The 27816-nt window shown below is 62.2% G+C and overlaps 1 protein-coding gene across 6 annotated transcripts; it reads right to left on the reverse strand.

The window, feature by feature from the left end:
• Positions 1 to 952: 952 nt before the first annotated feature.
• On the reverse strand, positions 953 to 24505 carry ZNF787 (zinc finger protein 787). 6 transcript variants are annotated; one of them, XM_057719644.1, is made up of 3 exons: positions 24164 to 24503; positions 10610 to 10698; positions 953 to 2719 (listed from the first exon to the last, which is right to left on the reverse strand). In XM_057719644.1, the coding sequence occupies exons 2-3, from the start codon at positions 10686 to 10688 to the stop codon at positions 1650 to 1652; spliced, it is 1149 nt and encodes a 382-aa protein (XP_057575627.1). In that variant the 5' UTR covers positions 10689 to 10698; positions 24164 to 24503; the 3' UTR covers positions 953 to 1649. The 6 variants fall into 6 exon arrangements, with proteins under 6 accessions (XP_057575627.1, XP_057575628.1, XP_057575629.1 ...); XM_057719645.1 differs by lacking the exon at positions 24164 to 24503 and adding an exon at positions 11779 to 13511; XM_057719646.1 differs by lacking the exon at positions 24164 to 24503 and adding an exon at positions 9214 to 9348 and having other exon boundaries at positions 10610 to 10697.
• Between the last annotated feature and the right edge of the window lie 3311 nt (positions 24506 to 27816).

The raw sequence follows: 27816 nt of genomic DNA on the forward strand, positions 1-27816 counted from the left end.
CTGCTGGTAAACTCCTCTTTCTGGGGAGGTAAAAGGAACGTGGCGTTTACCCACAGCCATTTGGCCAGGCTGGAAAGACCCCCTGGCAGGGCCCTTCCTCCCACAGGACACCCACTGCAGCCTCCCAAGCCTCCAGCTGAGGGTCCCAGGACACTGGAACTGGCATCAGAGGGCCCCACCCTGAGGACAGACCTGCTAGCAGTCCCCGGACTGCTGCAGTGATGCTGCAGGAGCAGGTCCGTCCAGCACATGACACAGTACCTGGAACTGTTCTAGTACCTGGAACATGAGAAGCAGCAGAACGCAACTGCCCACCCCTGTCCTCCTGCCAGCCCCGTGGCGGCTCCTCCACTGGGGCCCTGGCGGGGAGGTAGGTACCCACACAACCACCAGAGTCCAGCTTCCTCCTCTAGGGTAGTTTTGTTCCCAGCCTCCTCTGCAGTGACATGTGACCCTGTGACTGTCCTCACTCCCCACCCCCCACCATGGGATTTGAGCAGGGGGACACGCACAACTTCCAGGCCAAGCCTTCCAAGAAGCTGGATGCAGGAAGGGGCTGCAGGGGCTGGTGGAGGATGCCCAGACGGGAGCCTGAGATTGTTTGCTGCGTGGGGCGAAGCTGCCCGCCACCACGAGGGGCAGGGCCTGTGCAACCCCACCTCCTGACTGTGGGACTCCTTTTAAAAGCAGCAGTGGGCGGGCCTTACTCTGAACAACCGCCCCAGTTCCTCACAGGCCTGCCCATCCTGCAGCCTGGATACTTGAGGGCCACTCCGCTGGGGCCCAGAACCTGCTGCTGGTGACCTGGCCGGTCCCTCTTGCAGGACAACCACCCCGTCTGCACCCGGGCCCCTCTTCCCGCGGGCCCGGCCCACGGCTGGTACCCCCTCAGCAGCTGCTGCCCAGTGGGGAGCCCTCCGTCTCCCCGAACTCAAGAACCACGCACAGCAGGGACAATTAGATAGTGCGATTTATTGCCCCCGCGCCCCTCCTCCAGCCGCGCCCAGGCCTGGGATGAGACGGGACCCCATTCTCTGCGGGGTGCGCCTGGGACAGGGGCTAGTTCCCTCCAGCACTCCTCTGCTACCCCTGATCCAGGACGGGGAGGAAGGGCTGGAGCGAGGAAAAAGGATGGGACCCGCGAAGGAGAAGAGAGAAAACAACAGGTGGGCGGGGTCAGGAAGGGGGTATGATTAAAAGAAAATTCTAAAAGGGAAAAGGACCCCTCTTTCCCTTCCCTTTCTGGGGCCCCTCCGAGTGGAAAGGGCCCAACTGCTCGCCATCCTCGCAACATCCCCCGTCGTGGGGGAAGAGAAAGAGGGAAAATGGTCGATTTCGCTCGTGGGTTTGTCGTTTCTTGGTCTCTCTAGTTCTCACACAACGTCCTGATTCGGGCTCGGCCGAGAACCTACAAGGGGCAGGCCAGGCCGAGGGGCGGCCAAGGGGAGGGGTCGGGCGGCCAGCTGAGCGCCCGCGGCGCCCCGCCCCAGGCCCGCCGCACCCCTCGGGCCGCACGCGCCGCGGGAGGGGAGGGGGTCGAGCGCGCCGCCGCCCCGGGGCAGCCCTCTGTCCGTTTCTCCCGGGTCTCTGGGTCCTGCACCGTCGTCCCCGCCAAGCCCGAGGGGCCCTGCCCCCCCGGGCCTCCGCCCCTACCGGCCCTCCCCGCCACGGCACTCGCTGCACCGCCCGCCCGCCGCCTCGCCGTCGTCGTCCTCGTCGTCCCCGCCGGCCCGGTAGTAGCTCTGTCCGCAGCGGCTGCAGACCGAGGGCGCGCCCACGGCGTGGACCTTCTTGTGTCTCCGCAGCGCCGCGCCCTGCACGAAGCCCTCGCCGCACTCCACGCAGATGTGCGCGGGCTCCTCGCCCCCCGCCGCCCCGAGCCCGTCCCCGTGCTGCGCGCGCTGGTGGGCCAGGAGCCCCGCCCCGTGCCCGAAGCCCTTCCCGCACTCCACGCACACGTACGGCTTGGGGGCCGGCGCGCGCCGCGAGCGGGGTCCCGGCGCCGTGGCCCCCGTGCCCGCCATGGCCGCGGCCGCCGCGGCCCCCTCGCCCGGCGCGCCCACCACGATGATGCCCTCGCCGTCGCCCACCGGGATGGCGATCTCGCCGTCGGCCGCCGCCGCCTCCTCGGGCGCCTTGGCCCGGCGCACGCTGGCCGCCAGCACCTTGGCGGCCACGCCGGGCCCCGACAGCTCCGGGTGCAGCCGCAGGTGGCGCGCCAGGCTCTTGGGCTGGCTGAAGCCGCGGCCGCAGCGCGGGCACACGAAGGGCTTGAGGCCGCTGTGCGAGCGCCGGTGCTTGGCCAGGCTCTTGCTCTGCGTGAAGCTGCGGCCGCAGTCGGGGCAGGCGTAGGGCTTCTCGCCCGTGTGGATGCGCTGGTGCTGCATGAGGTTGGAGCTCCAGCTGAAGCGCTTGCCGCACTCGGAGCAGGCGTAGGGCTTCTCGCCGGTGTGGATGCGCCGGTGCTGCACCAGGTGCGAGCTCTGCGAGAAGGTCTTGCCGCAGTCGCTGCAGGCGTTGGGCCGCTCGCCCGTGTGCGTGCGCTGGTGCCGCGTCAGCTTGGACCAGTGGCTGAAGCTCTTGCCGCACTCGTTGCAGATGTAGGGGGCGGGCGGCCGCGGCCGGGGCGGGGGGCCAGCCGCGGGCGCCGACTGGGGCGGGGACAGCTTGGTCGGGGGCCAGCTGGGGACGTCGTCGTCATCCATGATGAGGATGTCCACTGGAAGGCAAGAGGGGAGAGGAGGGCGTCAGAGAGCCCACGTGCGAGAGCGGCCTGGGGCTCCTCCACCTGCCACTCTGCGTGGCCTCGGGAACCTCGCTCACCACAGGCGCCCTCTCAGGCGCCCCTGTAACCCGGGCGGTGACAGCACCTCCCTTGGAGGGTAGCTGGTCCGCTCCAGAGCCCTGCGGTAGACGTGACCCAGGTGGATGTCCCTCCCCTCAGTCCCCATCTCCTCACCCCTCCTAGTGTCCTCGGAGCATCAAACACCCTGACATTTCCTAAACAGTCATTACACATCCTTTTTAGGACTTTTCCTTCCTTCAAGGCCGTTCCCCTCACATCTAGAATAATGCCGGGACTTAGTAGGGACTCCAGAAATGTCTGCGAAAGAAATCAACAGAAACAAACGGGGGTGATGGATGGAGAGCCAGGGAAGGCTCCTAGTACATAACGACTCCTGAAGCCCAAAGTCCCAGGCTGGGGGCGGGGAGAGCAAAGCGCGGTCAGCCCTTAAGGCAGCCGCAGGGCAGTTTGCACCGTAGCCCAGGGACCACGGGTTACAAGCCGGGAAATGGTGGTGGAGCCAACATTTGGGCTCTCGGAAGACAATCCTGGCTGCGGGTGGGGGAGAGACGAGGAAGGGGGAACCGGACTGGTTAATGGGATCACAGGCCAGCACGGAAGTCCTGACCCGCCATTAACTGGGAGTGCAACCCCCAAATACCGCAGCCTCTGTTACAGATATCCTCACCCTGGTCGCTGGTTCTGTGGGTCCTGCATACCCCGTGCAGGCAATAAAGGAGCTAGGGGCCTTGGTATCGGCACCTGCAGACTGGGGACAGCGCCACAGGCGGCCTGCCCAGCAAGGGCTCTAACACATGTGCGCCGAGCCTGGCCTGAGCGTCCTCCCAGGGTAGGTGAGAGCCTGCCCCCGCCCCAGCCTGCCCAGCTCTAGGAGCCTGGTCTGTGCGCACCCTCAGCGACACGCGCTTCCCTCCAGGGCGCGGGCCTGAGTTAGGGAACGGAGGTGGGGCACGCTGCTCAGGCCGGGACCCCTGCCGGCCTCCGGTTTCGCCCCCACCACAGCCCGCCCATCAGTCTCCGGCTCCGGCCACGCCCCCAGGTGCCGCCCGAGGGTCTTTCAAAGACGAATCCCATGATCAGCTACCGAGCACCCTTTTCCCGCTCCGTCTCAGGAGCCTGCGAGCCCCCCAGGGCCGCCCGCATCCCTGTCTGTGTTCCCGCTCTTGGCCGGGCACTAACTGCTCCAACAATACCCCTGAGATAAGGGTCCCACGCAGTTAATAATTAGCGTCCATGCGTTTAAGTCCTGCAAGGTGGGCGCTGTGGAACTCGGGTCTTTACAGGTGCAGACACGGGGGCAGCAGGAACCGCGACACGGCTTGGGAGCCGCAAAGCATGGTCTGCACGGCCGTCGGGGTGCCGAGACGGCCGCCCCGGGCTCCTGCACCCACACAACACCCTGCAGGGGATTCTGAGCACCTAACTCTGAGGATCAGTGCTCCACAGCGTGGAATACTGGAATGGGGCCTGTCCTGAAAAGGCTACTGGGACATGGAATCATCTGGAGAAAAAAAATTTTTTTTAAATCCAGGCAGAAAGTCTGGGCGGGGTGGGGGCTGCTTTAGTGTCAACAGAAATCAAGAAGTGGCGTCATGGCAACTCCCTGGCGGTCCAGTGGTTAGGACTCCAAGCTTTGCCTTCACTGCCATGGGCCCCAGTTCCATCCCTGGTTGGGGAGCTAAGATCCCACAAGCCACCTAGCACGGGGAAAAAAAAAAAAGAAATACAGTCATAAGCACATGATGTGGAGATGCGCGAGAATAAACTGAACCGTGGGCAGCGGTCTGGCTCTGAGCAGCGCCGTCGGGCAGCAAGGGTGTGGAGGGGCACAGCAGGAACCAGGCTGCTCGTGGCGCGAAATGAGCCACATACCACCTGACTCATCCCAAGTACCCTGAACTCCTCTGACTGAAATAAACGTTTTGTTTTCAAAGTTGTCAAGAAAGTTGGACAATATGCCACCTGACTCAGCGACGGAGAGCAGTTACCATCACAATGACAGGAACTGAATACAGCCCATCTTACCTTGTCGAACACCTGGGACTCAATCAGGTGCCCTGGATGTGGGTGGGGGGCGAGGGGCAGACCTCCAGCCCAGAAGCGGGGAGATTCAGCCTGAGCGGCCGCTGGGCAGGGAGCAGGGTGGCCCGGGCGCAGGCTTCTGCTGCAGCCTTGGGCTGCCAGAGTCTCCCGCTGCTGTTTAAGCAGGCGTTAGAATGTTCAACGGAGGAGGGTCTCATCACTCCAGGAGGCGGGGTTCTCGCTCAACCTGCAGATTCCTGGTCCCCCCCCCGGAGAGTGGGTGCAGGTACCCGCGCTCTCCAAGCACCAGGCCGCTCTTGACACCAGGAGCTGAGTCTGCACCCCTCCAGGTCAGGCAGGAAGTCAGCGGCTTCCCCCGGGCCCCTTCCTCATCGGGGCAACCTCCCTGCCACACAGCATCATCTCTAAACGGATGCAAGAACTCCCGGGAAGAGGCGAGCACAGGGGCCAGCCCAAGGGGTCACTCACGAAAGAGGACAGAAATGACGCGTGGCCACCGTTCCGGGGGGGAACCGGGAGGGGGTGTCCCAGGCGCCACCCCCGTCCTCCCACAGCAACTAACGGCCACTGTCCTCCCCTGGCTGAAGGAGGGTTCCGCTCAGGCCGCGAGGGCACCAGGTCCTCCAGCTCCAAGCGGCGTCCTGCTGCCCACACAGCTCCCCACTCCTGGGTGGATCCCCCCAGGCAGACCTTCTGGGCAAGGGCAGGACCTGTGGCTTTACGGGATGTCCACGTTTTTCCTTCCTGTCCTAAAACACATGACATGCAGAGAGCCCACACACAGAATACAGAACTGACCACAATAAAAGCTGTGAGACAAATGCCCCGTCAAGACACAGGTCTTGGCCACTCACCGGGAGCCCCTCTGTGCCCTTCCCCAGGGCACCCCCTCCAAACCCCAAAAGGAACCCCCACCCCCACCTGTGCAGGAATCATTCCCGTGCACTTCTGCGGGGCTGTCACCCGACTGCGCGTCTCCAGACACCCCTGTTTGGTGCCTCACTTTTCACTTCAGTGCATCTTTAAGTCTCTTGTGATACACAGCGTCCCCCATCTCCTGGTTTTCCTTACAATTTTCCTTTTGAAGAACGGGAGCCCCACAGCCCGCTGGACCCTTGCTGACCGCGCGCGCCTAGGCCCCTGCATCTGCTGCCAGTCACAGCGGGCTGGCCCAGCCCCACAGCCCCCGCCGGCACTCTGCAGGCGTAGTCCTGTCTTCCACGGAGGCACGGGCTCTCGCGTTTCTCTTCTTGTGATGTCAAGGGCTACTGACACCCCAGGCTTAGGTCTGCGGATTCATCGAGGAGTGCAAAATGGGGCTGTTCTGTGGTCTCTCGTGCGTCTAGGAGCTGGACTAGTTTTTTGACGCTCCATCCTCCGCTGGTTGGAACCCAGTGGGAAATTCCACGTGGTTACGGCAGGATGAACCCCATGTCCCCTTACCTGCCCAGTTTTCACGGTTATAAACTGGTTGCCTGCCATCCTCCAAGGTAACCAAGTTGTCTTTTCTTTCTTAACATCATCCTGAGTTCATGGCTTTAAACATACCTGGTGGGTTTCACCCCTCATCTTCAGCACGTGGGAGCCTCCTCGAGGGGGCTCCGAGTCCTTTGGACAGGACCCAGGTGGTCTTTGACAGCTTCTCTGCCCTCCAGCCTCACAAGAGGCTCTAGGCTCACCCATTCGTCCTACCCCAGACCTGCAACCAGCCGTTTCTCCAAGGGGCTCTGGTTTCCTTTGGTGGGAAACAGAACTTCAACACCGCAGTGGGGAAATGATCACTGCTTGCTTGCTTTTTTTTTTTTTTTTTTTAAGATAAAATTCCTATGAATTCTGATACTTCCCATAACAAATCCAGGCCAAGAGGCTTTTATGCGGTCTTTTCCAGGACATCTGCATCTCTGTTCCTCACAAGGGGAAGAGAGGACTTGAATACCCCATAACTGCTCACGTGCTAATCCCACATCACACAGCTTCAACGTAAGCATTCTAACACCACCACTGCCAAGTACAATCCCTGGGGAAGCAAGTCAACTATTCCCATTCCCCTCACATCCAGACCTCCACCGCCGGAGCCCTCGCTCAGCCCGACCCCCGCGCACAGCCCCTCTCTCTAGCCACGGCGGCTGCCCAAGGTTCACGTGACCGCAGATTCCTGGGGAGGGGCCCACCAGAACCCTATCTGCTCAGCTCCTGCTGGCTGACGAGTTCACCTGTGCCCTTCAAACGTGGTCAGTTTTCCTGAATACGAGATCCTGGGCTCTACCTTTTCTCCCCAGAGAATCATTAAACACGACTCCACTTTCTCCTGGCACAAAGCGCTGCTGACAAAGTCTGACAGCAATCCCGTCTACTTTGCTTTGTAAGTCACTTGCTCTTTTTGTCTAGATGCCCCGAAGGGTTTGCTTCTTCCTTTAAAGCCCAGTGACTTGAATAGAACATGTCCTGTGCATCCAAGTTGATGTTCTCAGATTTGTGATTTGCTCCTTCGATACCTACTGTTTACATTTCAGGAATATTCTCTGGACGCGTAGTTTGTACCATTATCTTCCTTTGCATTTCTTCTTCAAGGGGCTTTCTTTACCTAACTTCAGTACCTTTTCTTTAACTCTGCCTTAATCTTTATTCATTTCTTTTTGATTTTAAAATGTCCCTCCTTTCACCTTCAATTTTTCTTAAGGAACAACAAGTCATTTTTATTCAGTCTTGAACTCCTTCTACTTCATTTTGAAATGAATTTGTCTACCGAGTTCTGCGCCCTGAGCTGAGCTGTCCTCAGCTCGTTCTTCCAGCGGCTGTTCCCCTGGCCACCCTGAACAATCCTCACCTGTCTGGGGGTGTACCTCCGACCACCCTCCCTAACAGTGGAGATCCTGTTCTGCCCCTTTTCTTTTTTATTCTAATAGCTTCCTGGGGAGTGGGAGCAGGAAGACTGAACTCAAAAGTTTTCCGGTGTCGCTCATTTTTGTAGTCAGTTCCCTGGACTTTTGGGAGGCTACGTTCTGGGCAGCATCTCTGGCTCCTCAAGGGTCCCCCTTCCGAATGCAGGGTTCCCTGCCCTGCGACCACCCTGATTTTATCCGGACCTTCCCTCCCCCCTTGTGGTCAATGGCAGGGGTCCCAGTCTTGAACCCCCTCCCGGCAGGCTCTGCTCTGCATGGGTGCCACCAGGGCAGGACGCGTCACCTGGGGGGTGTCAGGGAGCCGTGCGCCCAAGCGGCCCTGCGCTCCCCACTCCTGGTCTGGACGGAACACCTCCGACTTCAGCTGCTGGCCTCCGTGTGACCCCAAGGCCTCCAGTGACCCCCAGGGCTATCTGGGGCGTCCTCCCCGCCCGCCCCTGCTACCGCCACACTGGCCTGGCGTTGGCTTGTGCCCACCCAGGTGTATTTTGGGGCTCTGCACCTAAGGTGTGTTGCCAGTGCGGCCAGGGGTGTGGGTTCTGCCTGTATGTGGTGGCTGTGTTTTTACGTGGGGTCTGCTGTCATCTGGCTCAGACGTGGCATCTGAGGTGACCTCCGTGGGGTGATTCTGAAGGGCTCTAGGACGCGAGAGGCGGGCTTGACAGCGGGAGGCCGGGACCTGTCCCTGGTGCGTGATTTCCAACACACCAGCTGAAGGCTCTTTCCCGCCTCAGAACCGGGACGTCTCTAGTCACTATTCATTTCTCGGATGGCGTCTCTTTCTGAACACGCTGTAGCTACGGCGCCAGGCCGAGCCTGCAAGCTCTCCCACCTGCGGGCGGTGGGTCGGGGTCAGTGCGCCCGTGAGGCAGCCCAGCACAGACGCTGGCCGCGGCCTGCAGACAGGCCGGGCCCCCAGTTCCAGCGGCTCCCGGCTGCCTCACCGGGGGGGCGGCCCGGCCTCGCTCTGCCCAGCACCCTTCGATCAGCACCTCGACCTCGCAGGCCGTGAGGTCCCCATGAGAGGACCCACCCAAGGTGGCTGGGGCGCACAGGAAGGGCTCACAGCCCTGCCCACGGGCCCCTTGCCCCGCCCCCACAGGCCCTCGGGGGCTACCGCCAGGCCAAGCCTGCTGCTCGTGCGCCCAGACACCAGCCAGGGGGTCTCAGGGCAGAGACCCGGCACGGCCTCATCACAGGAGGCTCCACACAGGCGGGACCCAGCAGGGCAGTCCCAGGACCAGGGACGCGCCCAGGCCACGTGGCGTACGCGCGGAGCGGAGGGGTGTCACGCTGTGGGCGCACCACGCCGGGAGGGGCCGGGCAGGCTTCCAACAGACTCCAGTGGGGGAAGGGGTCGGGGCAGCAGTCCGGAAGAGGGGCCGTGAAACCCACATGTACTTTGTAAAGGTCTCCTCAGAACGAGTGCGTGGACGGCCTGCAAAATTAAAACCACCTTACTCCAAGGCAAGTGTGCGTTTTGGAGACAGCTGGGGACAGCTTCACGTGCTGGGCCACGTTTCATCAGGTGAGACGAGCGTTTGTTGTTGAATGTATGGGTGAAATGATATAATGTCTGGAATTTTCTTTAAAATTCTACAGAAAAAAAGAAGCAGGCACAACTAAGAAGCAGGCTCACCGCTGAGGCTGGGCAGCGGGAAGTACAACCACCACACTATCGGTATTTGAAATTTCCACAATGGAACAGGTTATAAAGTTAACTTTAAAAAGGCTAAAAGACATAAAAGACAGGGGAAGGAGAAAGGGGCAGGCCCGGTGGGGTGACGTGGGGAAGGATGGGCCATGGGTCCTCCCACCGGGGCACAGAGGGCCTGCGCCCCACAGGCCGCACACCCGGCAACGTTTCCGCCTGTGTAACCAGGGCCACCCGGGGCCAGCCCAGGGAGCGTCCCTCGCCCCCCTCGGTGGACTTTAGAACTAGATCAGGAGAAGGGGCTCGAGTGCTTTATGAAACCTACGCCCAGCCCATCCGGGCCCTCAGAACCTCTCCTGGACGACTAGGGCACGCTGGCACCAGGATCACAAGCTCAGAGCCTGTTCTGTGAATAAAGTTTTATCAGCACGTGCTCGCGCCCATTCCCTCCCACACGGCAGGGGCATGAGGCCTACAGAGCCGGAAACATCTCCCCTCTGGCCCCTCACAGCAAGAAACGCTGGCTGAGCCCGTGCCAAGACGCACAAAGACGTGATGGCCGCACGAAGACGCGTCAACAGCAGCATGAAGGTTAAGTTCACACTTTATTTCTCAGGCGCCCTGCACAGAAGCCCCGGAACCGGGGCGCACAGCTTCCACAGAGGGCACGCGGGAGGCCACGAAGGCGTCAGCGGGGCCGAGGCGGGGTCTCCACAAGCAAAGCCCAGGCCCCGAGGCTCAGAGAAGCGTTTTATTCAACCCAAATAACGCTTTATTAAATAAAACGTTGCCAATATTTAAAAAGTGAAAGATAAAAACCCAGAAAGATGCAAGTCCCATGAAAACCCAGACACCCAGCTCTGCCCCACGATGGGCACGGGCCTGCTCTGTGGGCCGCCACTCCCCGCACATCGCCGCCCGTCCCCAGCCCTCTACGTCCTGGCCCCACTGGCATGTGGGTCCACCACCCTGGTCTAAAGAGCTCCCTGCCCGGGAGAACTAGGGGCCACCCGGAAAGGGCGCCCGGCCACGAGGGTGGGGAGGAGGCCGCCGCCCAGGGCTCCCACCAGGGGAAGCTTGGAGACGCCACACAGGCCCAGGAGGCGGCCTGGCTGACCCCCGAGGAAGGACGGTGCCCCCCGAGCCACGGGAGGGCGGGGAGGGCGTGGGGTCCGCTGGGAAGGACGCCCGGGGCCGCCTCACCTGGGTTCTCGTGACTGGCCATCTGCTGGTCCTCGGAGTCCAGCGGCCCCGGAGACCAGGCCTCCTCCCGCAGCTCCATGTCTGGGCCCCTGCGAGAAGGCACGAGACGGAAGCACAGAGTTTACAGGACGCCAGACGGGATGCAGAGCCCCGGGCGGGGGACAGGCGCTGTGCAGGCCCGCCCCCCCACCCGGGAACTCCCTTCCTTTACACACTGAGCAACGCTCCCCCGCGCGGACAGACCGCGTGCTGTTTGTCTTCAGGTGACGGAGCCTGGGTGTCTCCCCTCTGGCTACAGAGAGCACGGCGGCTGTGGACACCACGTGCACGTCCCTCACGCGCCCGCGCGGACTGCGTCAATTCCCTCCGAGGGGACCTGCTCCAGAGCCCGTGCTGGACCCCTTTTCCTGGCCTCAAGGGTCAGGCTCCCGTCCGCGCCCCGCCACGGCCCGGGGCCGTGCCATGTGGAGGGCCTGGCCCCTGGGGCACACAGCCCAGCCTTCCTCCCCACCCCCTCCAGCCTCCGCAGGGCGGGCAGAGCAGGGGCTGCTGGGCCTGGGCTCCGGGCTGTGCAGAGGTGCAGGGCCGGCAGCGGTCTGCCTGCATCGTGAACTCAGAGCGTGGGGGTTGGTGGGGGGGGTGGGGGGCGGGGAGACGTGGGCAGGCACCCAGCCCCAGGGGGGCAGCGGTGGGAGGCCTTCAGTTCTGCTTTTCACCAGAGCCTGGTACAGGGGCCACAGCGTTCTGGTCCCCTCTGGGCCCTGCTCCCTGGCGTGACATCCCTCCCCGTCAGGATACTGGCGGGCGGGCAGGACTTCTGACACGAAGGGGCACAGCCGATCGGGACCTGGGCAGGGGGCGCCTCCGTGCCTCCTCTGGGGTTCAGGACCCTTCAGGTCTGTCTGCATGCATGCAGACCCCCCACAGTCCTCCACCTCCCATGCCACGTGGGAGAATTGGCATCTGGGAACGGGGCCATCTGCCCCCAAGCATCACACATCTCGACACAAGAAGCCTGACCCATTTCTCCTGCATCCCCCCAGGGACAAGGGGCTCACCACCACCCAGGCCCTGAAAGGAGCCCATTCCTTTGCCCGCCCCTCAGTGGCCTCTACTGGCAGTCTGCCAGGAGCTCAGAGAACCTGCCCGTCTAGGTAAAGAATACACACACGTGCTCTGCCGAGCGGGTCGCTCACAAGCCCCCAGGCTCTGTCCTCAGGGGCTGACGTCCGGGCAGGCGGCACCATCACCCCCGTCGTGAGGACACCGAGGCAGCGGCAGCAGGGCCGGGACATGAAGGCAGGCCGTCCCCGCGCCGCGTCTGTGCCCAGAACCGCTGGAGCCGCTGCTCGGGGTCTGGGTCAGGCCCTCCTGCGTGCTCACTCACCGAGTCCTGAGACCAGGAGACGCGCAGCAGCGGGGAGGCCGGGCCTGCCCACGGAGCTCGCGGGCCGGCAGGGAAGACAGGCCCGGGGGCACCAGGCGCACGCAGCCCCGCGTCACCCCGCACCCGCGAGCCCCGCGTGACGGCCGCCCCCACGTCCGGGCAGAGGTGGAGGCGCGGAGGAGCGGGGCAGGGACGCAGGCCCGGTGGCGGCACAGCCCTGGCTCTCCCCAGCTCCGCCACCGGACGCTCAACACAGGGTCACAAGGACCCTAAGAGCAGGGCACACTCGAAGGACAAGACAAGCCAGGGGGCCGGGGAGGAGGACGCCTCTCGCGGAGGCCTGTCGGGGCCTGGGCCACCTGTGGGCAGGGCCGCCCCCGGACCCGACAGTGAGCAGACCGTCGGGACAGGAGGAGGCAGACACCCACCAAGCACGCGCACATTGCTGAAATGCGCCGGGAAGGTGGAGGCCTGAACCAGGCAGCTCGAGGAATGGAGCCAGTGGCCGGAGGCGAGGCCAGCGGTGAAGCAGGGACGCTCTGGTCGGAGTCCGTGGTGGGACCTGGGCAGCCGTGTTGGGGAGGCCCAGGCCCCGGAGGCACCCATGGGAGTGAGCGTGCAGCGTGGGGAGCGGACGGGGCTGGGGTTGGGGTCCCCAGGAAAGCACGCAGAGGCTTCCCGAGCCGGTCCTCACGCCCCGCAGGTCGTCACAGCCCAGCCTCCCCTGCACACGGGTGCACCTCCACGGAGAGTGATGACAAAACCAAGACCGCCACCGCCTCTGAGCCCACCTTCATCCGGGCCTGGCGCGAGGCCCCGGCGGGAGTGCAGGGCTCCACAGGCTGGCTGTGCGCGCTGCACATCTCCCTGAACACTGATGCCATCAACCCCCTTCTCCCCACCCGGCTCCGCCACGCCCACCCCCACCCACACAGAAAAACTCCGTGCCCGACAGGCCCCGAGGCCCCCGCCCCCTGGGGAGGTCCCTGCCCGTCCAGGAGACAGACAACCAACGCACACAGGAAAGAAAAGCCGATTTCAGGCAACGCAAGTGCCGAGACACACACGGAGGGGCCGGGAGGGGCCGCTCCCCTGGAAGGGGGACCCCAGGGGCGGGAACGAGCAGCGTGGAGGGAGAGGGCGGTGGGCAGCAGGGGCCGCAGGTGCAAAGGCCCGGGGGCAGGTCCAGGCCCGGCGCGCGGGGCAGCGTGGAGGCTGGGAGGCAGGGCAGCTGGATCCTCCTGCCGGGCCTGAAGGCCAGCAGAGGCCTGGAGAGCCGTCTGCAAAGCAGGGTCTCTTCAGGGTGGGCACCACGACGACAGCTGTCTTACGGATGGGGACACGGGGGCTCACAGACGCAGGTGGGCCACATCCCGGGGTCGCTTGCCGCCGCAGCAGGGAGCACCTGGACAGCAGCCAGGATCTCCTCAGCACGGGCGGTGCCGGGCCCGGCTGTGGCGGCTCCCAGGACCCTGGCAGCCTCGGGCTGTGGGAGGGCTGCCCTGCCTCCCCACCCCGGCCTGCCGGACTCACCGCCCCCCGGGGCAGGGCTGCAGCCAGCCCGCAGCCGTCCCCCCACCACCCCACCCCCGCCCCGCGCTGCGGGGAGGCGTCAGCTCCTGCGAGGCCTCCCGGCCCCGCGACGTCAGCACCTTGCCAAGACCCCCGGGCCCCACAACAGCGCCAGACACAGACAGGTGCTGCACGCGTGTGGGTGACGCCCCGACGCGCGGGCCCGAGCAGAGCAGAGGCTCGGGGGACGCCCCAAACCTGACCCCCCCCCACCCCTTCTCGGACCCACTGCAGGAAGTGGTGAGACCCACAGACGAAGGACAGACCAGCCCTCGGACCCGAGCCCCCACCCCCAGCGGGCCAACAGCCAGGTAAGCCGGCACAGTCCGGGTGACGGGGGCACAGTCGGGCGATGCCACGGCGGAGCTCGCGGCCCCTGCCCGGGGAAGCCCACTTCAGAAGCTCGTCTGCAGGGAATACCCAAACCTTGGAAAATGCTTCTTACAGGGGAAAAAAGTTCACCACAGCAAGACTTAGAGGAGGGGCAGCGGAAGGAGCCTGCCAGCCCCGTGGTGGGAGAAAACGTAGGAAGTAAATCACAGAGCACGGGACGCGGGTCCGCGGACATCTCACAGCCTCCGAGGCGACGCTGGAGAGTGCCCCTCACCCCCAGCCAACAGGGAGAGCCATCTTAACACTTTCTTGTCTCAATTTTTTTTACATTAATGGATAATTACTTCTGTAACAAAGGAAAAAAACTAAAACTTGGGTTTTTCTGATGACGAGGACCATGCGTCACAACAGGGAAATCGGGGTGGGGGGGTGGGGCGGTGTTGGGGACCGGGGACTGCGCGGGCCCTCAGAGCCCAGGTAAACATGAAAACCGCACGGCCGGGGGCGCCAGCCAAGGCAGCCGCTGGGGGAACCGCCTGGCCGGGCCCGACAAGGATGACATCGCCGGGTGACCTCAGGATCCCACCCCCAAGCGGTATTCCAGCAGGGTGCGCCTGACAGCCAGCAAGGGGTGACGACCCTGCCGCCCAGGGAAGCAGCCAGCGCGGGGCCCCTCAGAGTGCGCGGCTCGCGATGTGACCCGCCCGGGCCGAGACGCGCGGCTGCCAGGCCGGGGGTGGGATGGGGAGGCACGGCGTGTGGGCACGGGGTTTTTTTGGAGTGACAAAAAAGTTCTGGAATCAGACAGTGGTGCTGGTTGCACAACTCTGTAAGTATAGTAAAAACCACTAAATTATACACTTTACAAGAGGGTGAACTTTACGATATTAAGAATTCGTATGGGGCCCTCTGAGTCAACCCCCAGCAACATCGGAAACACGCGTGAGAGAGAGAAAAGGAAGAGGGGCCAAGGGCTCGGGGGCTGAGCAGGTGGGACGGAGGCCGCTCCTCTGTGCCTGGTGTCGAAACTTGTCTGCCAGGCAGTTATCACGTGCTGCCCTGGAACGATCGCGTGCAGATCAATAAAGCAGGGACTTCCCGGCCCGAGCGGCTACCTCAGGCCAGCTTCCTGCAGCGAGAAGGCCTGCGCGGCCTCCATCCACCCTCCAGGGAACCACGGGCTCTGGGGGAGGGGACAGAGGACGGGGAGGCGTCAGGCGGCCTGCCCCGCGGCCAGAGGTTCCCTGCACCTAGAGGTGCTTACTGAGCACCAGGAGCCACGCTGCCCAGAACACTACCCCAGTGTCCAGGCCGGGAAGAGCCAGGAGGACAGCGAGGCCAGCACGGTGGGAAAGGGCTGCTCTGGAGCCAGGCCGTGAGACGCAGGACGCCCGCCCACACTGGCAGCGCCGCCACCCTGATGGTCGCGAGCTCCAGGCACTCGGAAAACAGCAGGTGCAAGAACGCTCCGAACCCACCTGCTCCCCCAAAAGCAGGAGGCAAGTCCCCCCAAGAAAGCGCCCCCCTGCACCAGGAGCAAGACACCTCCTGAGAGGGATCTACTAGCATGCCCTTCCTTCTCCCATCCCCCGGGCCCCACGGGCACGCCCCACCGCAGCCCCCCTGCTCCCGGTGGCGTGTAAGAGGCGCTCCAGCCTGCTAACTGCTCTGGCCCTCAATTTTCCTGCGAGGGATCCCAAGGTCATGCAAATAAAACTCGAATGCTTTTCTCCTGTTAATCCGCCTGAGTCCAGCCGGAAGCCCTAGGCGGGCAGAGGAAAATCCCCCACGGCCCGCAGGAAAAGACCCCTCCGTGGGCCAGACCGGAGCTGAGACGATAATGCAAGGGACGGTCCGCACACGATGACTCTCCTGGAAGCTGCCCTCCAACAAAGAACGGTTCTCACTGGGTCTAAGTGGTCACATGTTAACCGGTATCTGGGTATCAACACACACCCTCAACATCGCCTCTGAGTCTGTGAGGCCTCAAACGTTTACGCTCTGGCCGGTTACAGAAGGTGTGCCCACCCGCTGCAAAGGAACGAGGGGCGCCGGGATCTAGGCGCAAGCGAACCAGGCCGAGCAGACACACAGGAAAGGCCTGGAGGGGGAACAGGACGGCGGCCTGAGGGGGGCCGAGCCCGGGATGGCAGGATGGAAGCTGGGAAGGGGCAGGCGTGGCACCTGCGGGGGGCCACAGCAGGGCCGCCAGTGGGCGGACAGGGGAGGGGGCCCTGAGCGTGGGGGTCAGGGCTCCGTGGTCGCCGCCCCGACACTGCTGCGCACCGTACCTAGGGATCCCGTGTTTTGCGCAGGACGTCCTGTGCGAGCTGGGGCAGGAGCTGGGTCCGCACCCCTGAGGGCAACCCCGTGCCCCGGGAAGCGTGACGCGGAACACCAAGTGAAAAACGCCACGACAGGCTGAGAGACCTCGGAAGGAAGGAAAAAGCTTTTCTCTGGCTTTTTGTCCAAGGGGCTCACCTCCTCGTTTCGCACCAGGCCCTGAACGTTACGGGACCAGCCCTGGCCTGGGGGCAGCAGACGGGGCACACGAGAGGCTGCACAGGCCGGCCACGCGTCTGCGCGCGGCTCCAGGCACGGCAGCAGGCCCTGACCGGGCACAGGTTCACGGGGCTCTGGAAAGATGCAGCCGCTCTCCCTGACTTTGGGGGGCTGGGCGGGGCCTCCCGCGGGTGCCGCTGGTCGGCGCGCCTGGCACAGGGCACAGCTGGGGACTCAGGGCCAGTCCACGCGGCGTTTCAGCCTCCACCCTGAGCAGAGGCGGGCTGCAGCACCCACCAGGGAGACTGAGGCAGCCACGGCGTGAGAACACCCCGGCGCCCCGTCCCCGCGGCTCCACTCTGGGACCCTGCACACGCCGCGGGGCAACCGGGACCAGCAGGCACCCCCGGAGCCGCGTGAGAGGGCCAGGAAGCGTGCGCCGGGGGCCACCCGCGGCCCCGGTGAAGAGCCCAGGACACTCACTAAACATCACACGCAGGTCCCTTCCTCCCTCGTCCACTCGAGCAGCCGCTGGGGCCTCCCGTCCTGATCCGGGGGCTTGGGGTCCTGCCCAGGACCTCAGAGGGGGGCGGCGGACGCTGCCGCCCCTTCCCACCCACAGCTGAGGGCCCCGGGCGGCCCCTGCCCCGGCAGCTCTCAGGACGGGGCGGCTCCCTGGGGGAGAAGGGCAATGCCGGCAGCCAGCCCGACCACGGACGCCGACAGCCGCGGACGCCGACAGCCGCGGACGCCGAAAGCAATGGGTCCTGCCCTCCCTCGGCCCCGAACGCTCTGCAGTTCCGGCCTCAGGCTGCTCGGACCCCTGCTCCGCAGAGATGAAGACCACCCCCGCCAGGCCCTTGAGCGATTCAATGAGCGCGCAGATCTGACACGGCCCGGCTGGCTATTAAGCGCGAGACAAATTATTGTTATTATTGTTGTTATTAATCCCGCCCACCTCCTCTGGATGCCGGCCCGCCAACGACCCCGCTCTTTCGTCTGCTGCCAAGCTCCCCTCCTCCGCCCAGCTCTGCCCGCTCCCGGGTTCTCCTGCAGGAAACAGCTGCCCCCTCGGCCTCCTCTCTCTGCCCGACCTCCCCGGAGTGCCTCCCTCACCCTCCGCACCTCTCCCTCCCCTCTGGCCGCTTTCCCTCCGCGGTCAGGGCCGCGCTGTGACCCCCACTCCCGCCCCTTGCCGTCCTCCCACCACCACCACCACCACCACCACGCCAGCCTTCTGGTCACCAAACGCAGTGGCTACTTCTCAGCCTTAACCCCGGGGACAGCGAGCGGCACGCTCCCTCCCTTTCCGGAGCTCACCTGCCAGTCACGGCCCTCTCCCTCCTCCCCCGCCCCCCATCCTCACCACCCTCCTCTCCCAACTCCCACCCTCCGGGGGACCCACACGCCTTCGCAACACCTCTCCAAACTCTGTTCCCCACACCACAGACCAGCTCATCTCTTCAAGGCACTCAGTTCCAATAAGCCAAAAGACAAAGGATCAGAACAGTCGTTTCTCCAAAGACAACATACAAGGAGCTGATAAGCACATGAAAAGATGCTCGAGATCTTCAGCCATCAGGGAAATGCTCAGCAAAGACACAGAGGGGGACTTCTCTGGCGGTCCAGTGGTTGAGACTCCGCACTTCCACTGCAGGGGGTGTGGGTTCGATCCCTGGGCAGGGAACTAAGATCCCACCTGCCGGGCGGCTCAGTTTAAAAAAACAAAACAGAAAAACACACAGAGACCCCAGGGCACACCCACTGAGACGGACACAATGAAAACACAAAACAGAGGTGCTGGCGAGGATGGGAGAAGCTGGGACCCCCCCCCCCCCCCCCGCGGTGCTGCTGAGCCCGAGACGGCGCAGCCACCGCGGAAGAAGGGCTGGCAGCAACTCGGGAGGCCACACCCAGAGTCACAGCATGACCCAGCACGGTCTGGCCAGGCACCGAGAGGAAAGAGCACATGTCCACACAAAAACCCACAGACACGTGTACACAGAAGCATAAATCACAACAGCCGAAACGTGGAGACACCCAAACGCCTGTCCCTGGGGGGAACAGACGCACAGATGTGGCCCACCCGCAGCTGGAGTACTACTCAGCCAGGAAAAGGAGGCACTGACCAGGGCTGCCTGATGGATGGAGCTCGACAGACAGCAGACAGAGACCGCGTGGTGTGTGATCTCATTCACGTGCAATGTCCGGGACAGGCAAAACCAGACAACGCACAGACCAGTGGCTCCCAGGGGCTCCGGGAGGGAGGGGAGTGGGTGACACAGCCTTTCCGGGGATGATGAGAGAGTCCTAAAATCAGCGTGGTGATGGCTGCACGCGCCTGTGAACACACCAACTGTACACGTCAAGTAGGCAAATTGTACAATACAGGAATTACGTCACAGCGACACGGTTACTTTTTCTTCTTTTAAGGTAGGTCAGTTCACATCACTTCCCTGCCTAAACCACCTCCAACATGCACTGCACTTAGTCCAAAATCCAGACTCCTCCCCAGGCCCCGCAGGGCCCCATTCGCCCCAGTCACCCTTGCAAACTCACTTCCTCCTCCTCCGGCCCCCTCATTCCCACCTCCCACCTTCCACCCAGGCCCCCTCTTTCCCTCCAGAGGGCTGGGCCCCAGTCCTCCACCTGCCTGACGCCTTCTCACCTTTCAAGGTCTGCTCAAGTATCACATCCCTGGCCCAACAAGCACCGCGCACATCCCAGAGCCGGCCTCACTTCCCTCCTGGCACCCACCACCACCCACCACTGTCTGGGATGGCCCTTCTCATCTCCTTCCTCTGCGTCCGCTCCTGCGCACACCCGCTCCCTGCAGGCGAGCGGCTGGAGCGCACAACCCACTGACTCCACAGGGCCGCCTCGGACCCCCAGCCCCTCCTCAGCCCACCTGGGCGGCAGACACCCCCAGCACCTCTGGGGCTGCAGGCACACCCCTCCACCTCCCAACCAGCTCCTCCCTCGCTCCCCTTTTCTGTGGGCGTCTTCACCCCTCACTCTAGGCCTGAAGATCCGATCTGTTCCCTCCTCTGTGTCCCCTGGACCCCCCGGACCCCCAAAGTGGTCTGCAGGGTCCTCCCCACGTCAGACCTGTGGCTTGAAGGTTGGGGGAATGCTCTGTGATGCCATCAGGATCTTTTTGGGGGGAGCTCCCTGGGAACTGTCCGTGTTTCCCCCGTGGACTGACCACTCAGGTGTCTTCCATCTGGTCTGAGGCCAGCGGGGCACACCACTGCTCCCGAGAAGGGCTTGCAGCATGCTCAGACACAGGGTCGAGGGGCCTCGGGCTCCCACCCCTGCTTCCTCGGTCTCTCTGCCTCCTCCCTCCTTCCGCTGATCAGGCTGCCTCACCTAAGTCTATTTCACTGCTTTATTTCCCCAGCCTGGCCTCTCTCCGGTCCTTTGAAGCCCTCCCCAGGGGCCCAGCAGGGGCCAGGCTGGCAAGGAAGAGAGTGAGCTCAGGGTAGACATGCACGGCCCCAGTCACCACTCCCCACCCACTCCACGAAAGACAGACATTTCTGGAATTCCTAGAACCCCGAGCCACTGTTACCACTGCAGGCCCACCCGGGAGTGGTGGGGAGCCCTGCAGCCACTGCCCCGGCCACCTGCCGCCGCCCAGCGTTTCTAGAGCTTCGAAACATCTGTGAACACTCCTGATTCTTAAATGTCAGTGGATAACTAAAAATTGTTTAAACAAACAAAATACTTCTCAGGACAGAAAAAAAAAATCAGAACTGCACCTACGGACCATCTCACGTTCTGTCATCCCCTCAACTGGGCCAACAGGCCAGACGTCCCATCCTGAGGGCGTGTGTAGACTCTCCTGCCTTGGCCATCTGAGCGGTGCCTTCTACCTTGCCCACCTGCCTGCAGATCTGCTGCCTGAGCCCAGTGAAAACAGCGCCTCCCCCAGGAAGCCTTCCCAGACTTCCTTCCCTCAGCTCAACTGTCCCTCTTACCAAATAAGACCAGCGCGCACTCATGGAGCACAGACCGGGCACGGGCTGCAGCAGGAGCACAATCCCGACCCCCTCAACCACCGAGAGACGAGAGGCTGTCCTCTCTGGCCAGGAGGGCAGGCTGCCAGTCAGGACTGGCCTCACCACCCACACCCAGGGCAGGCGCTTGGCCCCGGGGCCTCCTCATCGTCGAGGGCTTGGCGTCAAGATCCAACAGGATGGCACGCCTGACGTGTTCAACAAGGAGCCAGGCACCCAGTACCACCCCGTTGGCGTGGACCAGGACTCTAAAGCCCAGTTCAGACCCGTTCGGTGGCTGACCCGACGCCCCAGAGCCACAGGGCAGGAGGGCCAAGATGAAGCCAGTGGGCCAGGCTCCAAGGCACCCCTTCCCTTCCAGCGAGGACACTGGCACCTGCTCCCTTTACTTTCACGATTACAGATGACGCCCACGTCCCCGGGAGGATCTCCCCGGCTTACGTACCCCTGCGTGTCCCCCACACACCCCCAGGGGACTTCGAGCTCCTAGCAGACCCTGCACACAGAGCCCCAGGGAGCCACGACTTTCCGGCCGGCCTGACCCTGAGCTTCAAGGCTGGGGCCACGCCGGAGGCCTCTCTGGGTCCCCAGCAACGTTCATCACCAGGCTGCCCACACAGGACTCCCCGTTGGCATGGGAGATGTCAGCGTCCTGTGAGCCCAAAAGTCAGGCAGACAGAGCCAAGGAAAGCCCACCACGGCGGGCCCAGGACCCCAAGAGCATCCCAGGGCCCCCCTCCCACAATCCCCCCCCCACCCCCGCTCAGTGGGCTGGGTGCACAGCAGGGCAAGGCGACAGCTCCCTGTGCTCCCACAACAGGGATGTTGACCCTAGGAGTGTGACACCCAAACTCCCCACCCGCCTCATGGGTCGGTGAGGCCTCCTGACACCTGGACCTCAGCACTCACCGCCCGTGTCCCGGCCATCTGTGAAAGTCACACCTGAGACGGGGGCTGGGTCTCAAAGTCCCCGGAGCCAGCGGGCCCGCGTGTACGAATCTTCACAACAGCTGCCCCACCAGAGGGGGAGCCCCGAGTCCACAAACCAACGACTGACACCTGAGATACCTTCAAAACAGCCTTGGTCTCCCCCAGACCCCAAGCCTGGCCAAAAGAAATAAGCTGACAGAGGCGGCAGCATCCTGATAAAGGGCCAGGCCCTGAAATCACTCAGACCTGTGCTCCGGTGCTGCTGTGGGGCCTGGGGCTCAGTCCCACCCCCCAAAGCGCGAGGGACCACCTCCATCCCAGGGCCTCCAGGGGCTCAGGACAGTGAGTACCGGGCACAGGGCCAGGTGCCTGTCAAGTGCTTAGCAAGAGTGTCGTCAGATCCGCAGCCTGTCTCCCCAGGAGGCCAGGGCCAGAGCTGAGTCCCCGGGGGGGCAGCGCCCAGCACATGCCACGGCAGGCAGGAGACCTCAGGCAGCACGGCAGGACAGACAGCCAGGGCTGCGGGCTGCGGGCCACGTCTGAGCACAGGTGCCCCAAGAGCTGTGTGCCCAGGAGTGACCACCAAAAGGCACGAGGTGGCCAGGCAGTGGCTGGAGACCATGGAGTGAGATTACCTCTGCCTGCCCGGAACTCACCATCCTCCGCCCCAGTCCCAGGGTCCTCTTGGCCAATTTCTCCATCCTTCAAAACGGGCCACGCCATCTCCCCGGACATCCTTCCCTGACCAGAACGCCCTCCCTCCAGCTTCCTCTAGCTCCCAGGGCTATCCTGGCAAATCCCCCAGCCCTGTGCCTTGGGCTTCCATGCACGTGCCTCGCCCACAGGGCTCTGGCCCAGCCAAGCGACCCTCCTCTCCCACCCCGCAGCAGAGCACTGCGCCACGGCCACGACCACCGACCACTGCTGTGTCGCCCCCCCCCCCCCCCGGCCCCCGCCCCGCACACCACCGGGCCTGGGCAGCAGCCTTGATGAACTGGCTTAGCCAGTAAACAGTCGACTGTGCTCTCCCTCTTAGGGGAATGAGGAGGAAACGGAGCCTGGGAAAGGGGAAGTGGCAGGTCCAAGGTCACAGGGCTGGAAGAGACAGAGCCCAGGCCTGGGCTGGTCTAGGAACACCTGGCCCCAGAGGCCTGTCCACACACTTTACACCCACTCCTATGAGGTCTGCTCTGGCACTAAAAGGAAAGCGTTAAGAGCTTTCCTACCAAGGTCAATACCATTACTGTATTCTTATCATCCCTGTTTTACTCAAGTAGAAGCTGATACATTACCTGTGCAATAAGCTCACACAGGTGATGAACAGTGGAGCTGAGACTTGAAGCCAGACCAGTCTGACCCCAGAGACCTGGGCTAACATGCTGCAGAGCGGCTCCTGGCCCAGCACAGTGCTAAACCTTTCCTGTTCTCTAGTTCTGCCGCGTGGGGGTTAAACCTGGAAGACTTCCAGAAGGAAAACGACTAAGACAAGAGATAACACAAGGAACCTGATCTGAACGTTCTCTGGAGCTGAGGCAGGAGGGCCAGAGGGGACTGCAGCAGAGGCAGGTAGGTGAATGCCAGCTGCACGCAGCCAAAGAGGCTTACAGCCTCAGAGAGGGCATAAGCCAGGATCAGCGGCAACTGTGCCTCCGCAGAAGCGAGGCCAGACCCAACTCCCAGCTGGATCCTCAGCACTGGCCGAGCGCAGGGCCGGGCACCAGAAACCTCACGGAAAACCCCAACCAAGTTCGTCCCCTCCTAAACGCTGACTGCCCCTCTGGACTGGGCTGGCTGGGATGTCTTCCTGGCTCCCTCAGCCCCCTGCATGATGACGGGGATAGTGAGGGGAGGAGGGGGCACGGACCTCTGTCCCGATTTCTATCTGCTCCCTCAGGGCCCTTGTTCATCTCCCTGTCCTCGGTGCCGAGCACGGGGCCCGGCTCTGTAAGAGCCAATGTCCACACTCCCCGCGGCTCACTCTTCCGTCTGATCACACCATGCCAAGCTCGCCCGACCCCCGGGCCCGAGGAGCACTCATTTCCACCAACTGGGATGTCCCCCTTTGTAGCCGGGACAGGGAGCTGGGGCTCGGAGGCGCGGTTCGGCGCCCCGGGAGGCCTCCAGGTGGCCACCGGGCGCGGCCGCCGTCCTCGCCCTGCCCCGCGGGCCACGCGGTGCCTGACCTTGGCCCATCACTCCCCACCACGCCGCCTCCCCTGCGCACGCGCTTCCTGCCCGCCGCCCGCGCCAGAGCGAATGAATGAGCCTCCCGCCGGCCGGAACGCGCGTAATTACCGGCCGGATCAAAGGCCGCACGCAGCCCGCCCGGGGCGGCAACGGGACCCGGCTCCTTTGAAAGCGGGAAGGAGCGGGGGCAGGCCGGGGGGGGAACCCCCCGGGGCCGCCGTTTCCGGCCAGGCCTGCTGGGCCGCGCGGCCTCCTCCCCCACCGGGACCTCCACTTCCCCCAGGAGTTGCCACCGCTTCCGGCCACGACCGGCCGCGGAGGCTGGGGGGGGGCGCGAGTGGAGCGAACGCTGCTGCCAGAGCCCCCGGCCCCGAACCCCGCGGCGGGCGCGCCCCCCGGCGGCGCGGCGCACGCGCACTCCCCAGGCGCGCGCCCCCGCCCCGCCCCGCGTCGCCGGCCGCGCGCCTGCTCACGCCCCCCCAGCGGCGCGCACGCGCACTCGCCCGCCCAGGCGCGCGCGCCTCCCGCCTCCCCGCCCGCCCCCCCGGCTGCAGCCCGGCGCCCTGAGGCGCGCGCCCACCCGGCCCCGGGCGCACGCCCCCCACCCCCGCGCCCTCCCCTCACCTCCTCGGTCCCGGGGCCGCCGCGCCGCACTCCTCCTCCTCGCTCCTCCCTCGCGGATGGTGGCAGCGGCGGCAGCGGCGACTCAGACCCTGGGGTCAGGGGGACGGGCGCCCAGGCCGGAAGTGACCTTCCTGGCCGCTTCCGCCCGCGCCGCTCCCCCCTCCCCTTCCCACCCCCCCTCCAGCCGCCACCCCGCGTCCTCGCCGCTCTAGGAAGGCGAGCCCGGCGCCCCCCTAGCTGCCGCCCCCCCAGCTCTATGGTGCGGAGCGGGCGCCCCGGGGAGCCACTTCCGGACGCGTCTAGGACGCGGGTCCTCCGTCCACTCTCTATGGCGCCGCGAGCGGAGGGGCTTCGGGCCCCGCCCCCTTCCAGGACAGGAGGCGCGGGCTCGGCCCGTTAGGCGGAGACTTCCGGGTGTCTGGGCGGGGTGGGGGGGGGGTGCCCCCCGCCCCCACGCCGGGCTATGGCGCCTGCGCGGTCGTCTCCCGGCGCCAACCCCGGGGAGAGTGGCGGCTAGGGCCGCTCGTGCCGCGCCCGGTCCTCCTGGCGTCTCTATTGTTGTAACCCCTTCCGTGCCAACGCAGCCCCCAGCAGCCGAAGCCCGCGGGCGCGGAGGGGTCCCTCGCCTGCCACCCTGGCCCTTCCTTTTCTGGGCCGTGAGTCGCTTCTAAAGCGACAGTGACACCCTGGGCGCCTGCTTCAGTCTTATTGGTAACCCAGTCCCGTTCAGCAGGTAGGGAGGGATGGAGCGGTCCAGGCGCCTGGCGGGGGTCCCACACGGAGGATGCAGAGCCCGGGCTGGAACCCGTGGAGTCTGGCTCCAGACTCTCGCATTGAACCATGCCTGTGCACACTGCCTCCTGTCACAGAATAGTTTTTCAATTAATTAATTTTTATTGGAGTACAGTTCCTTTACAGTGTTGTTAGTTTCTACTGCACAGCGAGGTGAATCCGCTGTCCCTATACATGTACCCCCTCTTCTTTGGATTTCCTTCCCACTAGTTCACCGCAGAGCACTGAGTAGAGAGTCCCCTGTGCTACCCAGCAGGTTCTCATTAGTTATCTGTTTTACACATGGTATCAATAGTGTATCTGTCACAGAATATTGAGCATAGCAGCTAGGGATTCACCTACTCCCGTCTTGCAAGGAGGGCACTTTGTAAGCTTAGCTGTTTCTGTTAGTAAATACAGGCTTTCTAAATTACTGTTGACACCACAGTGTCCTTGCGGGCTGGGACCCTCTGGTCCTTTCCAGGGTCTGTAGTTGGCTGGCTGGCTGCCACCCAAGCGACAGGTGATTTATCAGTGTTACTTAGAATTATTTTCTTATCGTCCTCACTGAAATAGTCATAAGCTTGGAAGTCAGAAAGGTGGGAATGCACAACTCACTTGTTAAGTAACACCTTTCACAGCCTGAATTTAACAAGATGAACTGTGTACATTTGCTTAATTCAATACCTGGCTCATAGTAAGCTCTCGATGGCGATAGCAGTGATTAATGTTACTTACTGGTAGTATTATTTCTACGACTGTGGCCGCTGTATGCCCTCAGTCACAAGATGTGTATTGTTGATTTTAAAATATCCTTTCCGGGGGGAAAAAAGTCCTGTATTAAATGCACATGTAAATAGTAAGGTATGTCTGTGCCTCACCTTCAGAAATCACTGCGTAGGTAAAATTTTAAATGTATCTTAGAATGGAGGGAAAGTGCTATGACGATAAAAATAATACAAATGATCATCATGGGTATGAACTTCACCCTCATGAGATCTATGTGTAAGAAAGGTCACACGTTTGTGCTCCCCTGAATCAGATCATTCAGGACTTGTCTAGCTGGCAGGGGGACACAGCTGGCTAAATTATGGATCCAATGGCCAGATCCGGAGCAGCTCTTTTGGATCACCAGGTGGAAGCCATACATGGAGGATGGTAGAGTAAGAAGCTAAAAGGAGTAAGGTAGACACTTGATGGCTTTGTGGAAAAGAGGCTCTGTACTGGCTGAGATACTACAGGAGAAACATTACTTTCTATCTGATTTAAACTATTGGTAATTCTGCATCTCTCTTAAGACAGCCAAACCAGTATCATTGGGATATTTCCCAAACACAGGATGGGGTTGCAGTAGACGGCTAATTCAGCACAAAACCTGCTCTTCCCTTCCAGTGTATGGAATAATTCCTGGAATGTGGCTTCCCATCCAGGGACTATATTTACCAGTCCTCTTGGCATCTAAATGTGGACTTGTTTGGCGTTTTTTTTTGGCTTTTTGGGGTTTTTTTTTAAGTAAATTTATTTTTTATTTATTTTATTTTTGGCTGCATTGAGTCTTCATTGCTGCACGTGGGCTTTCTCTAGTTGTGGAGAGCAGGGGCCACTCTTCGTTGTGGTGCGTGGGCCTCTCAGCATGGTGGCTTCTCTTGTTGTAGTGCATGAGCTTTAGGTACTCGGGCTTCAGCAGTCATGGCTTGTGGGCTCAGCAGCTGTGGCACACGGGCTTAGTTGCCCCGCGGCATGTGGAATCTTCCCAGACAAGGGATCAAACCTGTGTCCTCTGCATTGGCAGGTGGATTCTTAACCCCTGCGCCACCTAGGAAGCCAAAGTGTGGACTTGTGATTGGTTCCCACCAATAGGACAGGAATGGAAGTGACACTGGTCATTCCCACACCAGGGTGCTTAAGAAAGGAGCATGTCTGCTCCATACTCTTTCCCCTCCTGTTAGCTGGGTACAGAGGATAACAAAACCGTAGGGAATGGTGGAGCCCCAAAATCCACAGCCCTTCAACCATCTCATGGGGACAATCTCCATCACCCCATACCCAATATCCATCCAAATTGTTACATGCTCAAGAAAAAAATAAATGTCTAACTTGTACACCCGTGTTACAGCAGCATTAATCCAAAAGATGGAAACACCCTAAGTGTCCATTGATGAATGAACAAAATGCAGTATATATATATATAATATATATATATATATATATAAAATGAAATATTATTCAGTCTTGTTTTTTTCCACAAGGCATGCAGGACCTTAGTTCCCCCAGCAGGGATCAAATCCACGCCCCCTGCACTGGAAGCACAAAGTCTTAACCACTGGACCACCAGGAAAGTCCCTATTCAGCCTTAAAAAGGAAGGAAATTCTGACACATGCTATGACATGGATGAGCCTTGAGGATATGATGCTCAGTGAAATAAGCTAGTCACAAAAAGACAAATACTATATAATTCCACTTACATGAGGTGCTTAGAGTAGTCAAGTTCACAGAGATGGAGAGTAGAATGGAGATTTCCAGGGGCTGGGGGAGGGGGAATGGGGCGTTAATGTTTCATGGGGACAGAGTTTCAGTGCTGCAAAAACGGTTAAGGTGGTAAGTTTTATGTGTATTTACAATAATTAAAAGTTTTAAGAGAAACGAGCTTGTAATGTTCCATTATAACGTATGGTGTTATGGTCTGCATGTATGTCCCCACAAAATTCATATGTTGAAACCTAGCCCTAAAGGTGATGGTATTAGAAGGTGGGGGTCTTTTGGGGTGATGAGGTTGAGAGGGTAGAGAGCTCATGGTATAAATTAGCACCCCTGTAAAAGAGACCCAGAGAGCTCCCTTGTCCCTTCCACCGTGGGAAGACACGGTGAGAAGCCTGTCATC

The sequence above is a fragment of the Hippopotamus amphibius genome, unplaced genomic scaffold (assembly GCF_030028045.1).
Source record: "Hippopotamus amphibius kiboko isolate mHipAmp2 unplaced genomic scaffold, mHipAmp2.hap2 H_1, whole genome shotgun sequence".
Taxonomy (NCBI): domain Eukaryota; kingdom Metazoa; phylum Chordata; class Mammalia; order Artiodactyla; family Hippopotamidae; genus Hippopotamus; species Hippopotamus amphibius.